This window comes from Trematomus bernacchii, unplaced genomic scaffold (genome assembly GCF_902827165.1).
Source record: "Trematomus bernacchii unplaced genomic scaffold, fTreBer1.1, whole genome shotgun sequence".
NCBI classification, from domain to species: domain Eukaryota; kingdom Metazoa; phylum Chordata; class Actinopteri; order Perciformes; family Nototheniidae; genus Trematomus; species Trematomus bernacchii.
The window spans coordinates 2,286,653-2,291,580 of NW_022987641.1; the positions used below are offsets into that span (position 1 = coordinate 2,286,653).

Genomic DNA, 4,928 nt, shown 5'->3' on the forward strand with positions numbered 1-4,928 from the left:
CATAGAAAGTGTTGGTGGCAGATTTGGTTTCCTGTCAGATAGGAAATATATCTAAATGTTTTCCTTGAAGTTATACTTGAACAATGTATTCTGTCAATATTGTATACATTGATTTATTTATTTTTGCTACTGTTATTTCACAGCCACAGTTAGCAAAATGTGAACAATGCCATTAAGGTAATACCCATGTTTTATATCCCTCCCCGGGTGTTGTCACAGTGGCAGGGGCCGGGGGGGGATATTCCATGCTCGGTCCGGGGCCAGCACATTCTTGGGGCCAGACGTTATATCTGCTGTCCATGAGCCACAGCGCTCACATAAAAGCTGCCCATTGTCTCCAGCAGCCGCTGTTTGACTCTCTTCCATTTGTACAGGTAAAACAACCATTGATTTATTATTACATGTTATGTATTTAAAACTTCCAGTACAGTTCTGACCTTTTATTTAGTTTTATATCTACTATTTTATTGTATTTGTTTGTTATTCTTTTGTTCTGGTTGAAAGTCTGAGTATTTCCAATATATCTGTTATTAAAGACAGTATATTTCACAGTTTAACAGTGGCAAATATTTTATATGGCATATGTATCTTCATGGAAATAATGACTAGATCTTTGTAAAAATATGATGAGATTATTAAATAATATATGCCAAATCCTCTCCTTGAGACTACTGCTGTTAAGGTTTTGTCTGTTTTGTCAGAATATATAAGCCAAACTGAGAAGATGCTGAATATAGTGAAGGGAACTGCTGTTGTCCTGTCCTTGCTTTGATCCTGTTGTCAAGGGATGTTGAGGAGTGTTTGCTATGTGGCGGCTTAATGTGTCAAATTACATCGTGGTTCACTGGGCCAAGCCATTACTCCTAGACTGTACTAATAAACACTTCTGTTTGTCTCATGTTGTTTGTTTCTGGGATTAAAGTTCAAGTGAGGTAAGAAAATGATTCTTCTATCCCTGAATGCTACTGTTGATATTTGTGTTGTTGACTGTTTCTATTCACAATTTAAATATATTTGTTCAGCTCTCTTATACAGTAAATGTCATTTCCTATAGAATCATCGCCATCATTTGCACAATTTCTGGGTTTCAGGAGCCCGACAGACCCGCAGCCATGAATCCCAAAGGGGGGGAAAAGGTAAGCCATCTATATTCCACAGTGTTAATCCAGCATGCAGGGAGAGGGGACACATTGTCCTGTTTCACAAGGCAGAGATCTGGCAGTGGTTATCTGGCAGGAGTTGTTATCAGCATCACTGAGAGCTTTCCCCTTGACTCCATCCTAATAATAAAGCATTATCTTTTCACATGCGTCTGCAGCAGGGGGGGGCGAGTTTGGGGGCTTTCCATACATAGGCCTATTCTGTACTGTCCAGTATATGGCAACGTTGGGGTACTTAGAATTTTGTCCATCTTCTTTGGAAAAACCTTGACTATAAAATATAATAATGTGTTGTATTGTGAAATAATAATAAGACTCTTTTTTTTCACAGCCGAAGTCGAAGATTACGGCTTCTCGCAAGCTCTCCCTCAAGGTGGGTTATGATATCATTTTTCATTTTATTTTTTTAAACACTTTCTTTATTGATTTAGCATATATATACAATATATAAGACAGTACACAAACATCCACAAGACATACAAAAATGAAGTACATTACAAGTCACTTAAATCACAAACACGTAGGTAGGCTAAGTAAGGAAATATACAAACATGTTGGCAAACATGAATGATATAACTTTTTTGTTGGATTTACCATGTGGGGCAACTGTGGCATTACCCCCTGATTTTGAATGACTTATTTTAAAGGACAGGTGTCATGCTTTTCCGGTTATTACCCGTCCCCTTGTGTGTTATGAAGGTTTTTATGCATGTAAACGGTGTGCAGAGTCAAAACCCTCAAAGTACACCCTGTAGCGAGTAAAACTCTAACACACCTCCCCAAAACGCCTCGTTGGAGATACGTCATTGTCCATTGTTTACTTCCTGGGTATCGCTACGTAGGGATTTCTTACTCAATATCAAGCCACACTTATTGTTTTTACTTCGGCTGTGAGTTTGTGTGTGCTCAGGATGAGTTTGGCTGTGTTTCGCTGTGTATCCTAAACAAGGAAACAACACCTCCACGGAGCTCAGCACGATTCACAACGCCCCGACCAATCAGAGCACACTGTGCTCACAGGGAGGGTGGGGGCTGGAGCTATTGGAGCTACAACGAGCCGTTAAAGGCAGAGAGTGAAATTCAGTGAATACACGTAGTTTACAGAGATGCTGTATGAGAAACCAATGTGAGTTTGGAAAAATGCACAGTATAAATCTATTGTAGTCTACCTCAACAATGGAATTATGATCAGTGGAAATGGCCATGACACCTCTCCTTAAAGATAAGGAAAATGATGGAAAATTAGGACATTTGGGTACTTTCTTAAACACACCAAATAATGAAGTAAACTCACTAGCAACTCGCCAAGTTTTGATTGATATCTGTTTTGTCCAATCAGATGCTTCTCCTCACAAGAGCCTGTGAGGATTTGGAGAAGGAGAGGCAGGATAGGGAGGAGGAGAAGGCACGCTATCTAGGAGAAAAGTTGCCCCCTCTGCAGCTGTCTGGAATACCACTGGACGAACTACAAGTAAGGGTCCTCCTCCACCAAAAACAGCAAATGTACTTCTACAGCAGAAAACAAAGGAGAATGTTTCAGTAATATGTTTAACAGCCTCGTTTTCCCTCAGAATTTATGCAAGGAGCTTTATTCAAAAGTTGATGTTGTAGACGAAGAGAGATACGACTGCGAATTCAAAGTGGGCAAACACAACAAAGATGTGAGTCTCTGAACACCTTATTCAATGCTGAGTAAAATTTTGTATCCGTTTATTAGATGTTCATACATTTTCTGTCATATTGATCAGATCCATGAGCTGAAGCTGAAAATACAGGATCTCGGAGGCAAGTTCAAAAAGCCCGCCCTGAGGAAGGTGAGGGTGTCTGCAGATGAGATGATGAGGGCTCTTCTGGGCTCCAAACACAAGGGCTCCATGGACCTCAGAGCCAACCTCAAGTCTGTGAAGAAGGAGGACGTCAAACAGGACAAGGTACTGCTTACAGATCTCCTATCATGCTATTTGTAGGCTTATGGGTCTCAGATATATAACAAAATATAAAAAACATGTCTATGATGCTCAAAATACCAAACAGATCATGCATTTTAGATATCCCTCATATCCCTCTTAGGGAAGGGCTGATTCTGGGTCCTTAGCTTTAAAAAAAAAAAAAAAAAGAGGGGGGGAGCTTGGAGAATTCTACCAAGATACTCAGCTAAATGCTATCAGGGCCGGTTTTTGGCACAGGTGACATAGGCGGTCGCCTAGGGCGCCAGATCTGGGGGGGGGGGCGCTGCGCTGGTAGCTCTGGAAGGGAAAAAAACATTTTTGACCGTTGGTGCTCATCCTAATTTTCGGCCTTGACAACATTCATAATTAAGTAAATGTAACACCCTTTTCTGGCCGTGATGAAATGTCATATCATGTTCCAAACCACACTTATTATTTCTGAAACAGTATGGAGCTCAAATGCTTTTTCTCTTGCGGGTTTACCACAAGGTGAGTTCCTTTTTTTATTTCCTGCTATTTTACACATATTCTCTCCAGTACAGGTTAGCTCTGAGTGTTAGCGATGCTTGCTAAGGGTTTTATTTTTCTGACACTTAGTGAGTTCCCTGACACACCGGGGACACATATTTATGTATAAAAGACATAAAAAAGTGCATTTTGCATGATAGGTCCCCTTATGTCGGGAATGTTAGAGACAAAACAATCTGTTTAGGAATATGATGTTTTTTAACTTGGATGTTTCGTTTCCGTTCGACCCAGGTGACTGGCAGTGAAGTGGGTGACTGGCGTAAGAACGTGGAGGCCATGTCCGGCATGGAGGGCCGCAAGAAAATGTTCGACACAGCTGGAGGGGCACAGTGAGACCCTGTGAGGAAATTATGAAGCTGGTCAAATGAGAAGAGAAAGAAAGTACTTGAAACAGAAATATGGAATAGTTATCTGAAAGCTGAATGAAGCACAAAGGTCAACCTCTAAGCTGTAGCCATTTTCTGTGCAATGACTCAAAATGGGAGACATCCATTGTTGTTTTTTATATGACCAAAGTACATTATTTTAGTTTTGTTATGACATCTTTAGACAATTAAAGTGGATATGAATAAAGTTTCAGTCTTCAATGTTCCATATTCGTACTTGACTTTATCACGTTTCATTTCACTGGCACCCGTCGGTTTATGCGAGGCACGTAAAGAGGATTGAAAGCAGTTTAACTTATGAAGGATTAAAAAAGGGAGATGATAAATCTAGGGAGGGGGGGTGCAACAGGTGTTACCTAGCTAAACTCATTCTCATAATGTTAAAATAGATCGTGACGCAGCCATGAAAGAAAAGAAAGACCATGTTTCATAGTCACAAATAATAATCAAGACACATTGTTGAACAAGGAAAATTGGTGTCATGATAATACCTTCGAAAAAAAGTGGATCTGCCATCGACATAATTGTATTTTTGCTTATTTTTCAGACTCTAAAAACCCTCTGAAATAATGAGAAACAGAAAATCAAAGACTGATTATAGACTGATACTTCTGATTCAGCACTTTTTGGTAAATTATATTTTTAGAGTATGATAGAACTAAACCACAGGACACATGACTTGAATCCTAGACTCTGGAACTCCCAGCCGAGGAATTTTAATCCATTATTCCTAGCCTTGGAAAGCAAAAGCCACTGGCATTACTGTCCTCCATATGGCACGATGCTTCTGTCAGTGTGGGACTGATGCGTCCAGCCATTGTTATTTGAGGAATGACCGCAACCCCAACAATAGCTTCAGATGGTGTATTGTGTGCATAAGTGTGTGCACACACATGTTGTCAGTG

The 4,928-nt window shown here is 40.2% G+C and overlaps 1 protein-coding gene across 2 annotated transcripts; it reads left to right on the forward strand.

Annotated features, from left to right (window-relative positions):
* The first annotated feature begins 310 nt into the window (after positions 1–310).
* LOC117484859 (troponin I, slow skeletal muscle-like) lies at positions 311–4,229 on the forward strand. 2 transcript variants are annotated; one of them, XM_034133297.1, is made up of 8 exons: positions 311–374; positions 923–932; positions 1,092–1,136; positions 1,492–1,533; positions 2,500–2,631; positions 2,732–2,821; positions 2,909–3,091; positions 3,869–4,229. In XM_034133297.1, exons 3-8 carry the CDS (start codon positions 1,113–1,115, stop codon positions 3,968–3,970), a joined length of 573 nt encoding a protein of 190 aa, XP_033989188.1. In that variant the 5' UTR covers positions 311–374; positions 923–932; positions 1,092–1,112; the 3' UTR covers positions 3,971–4,229. The 2 variants fall into 2 exon arrangements, with proteins under 2 accessions (XP_033989188.1, XP_033989189.1); XM_034133298.1 differs by having other exon boundaries at positions 337–374; positions 1,055–1,136.
* The last annotated feature ends 699 nt before the right edge of the window (positions 4,230–4,928 follow it).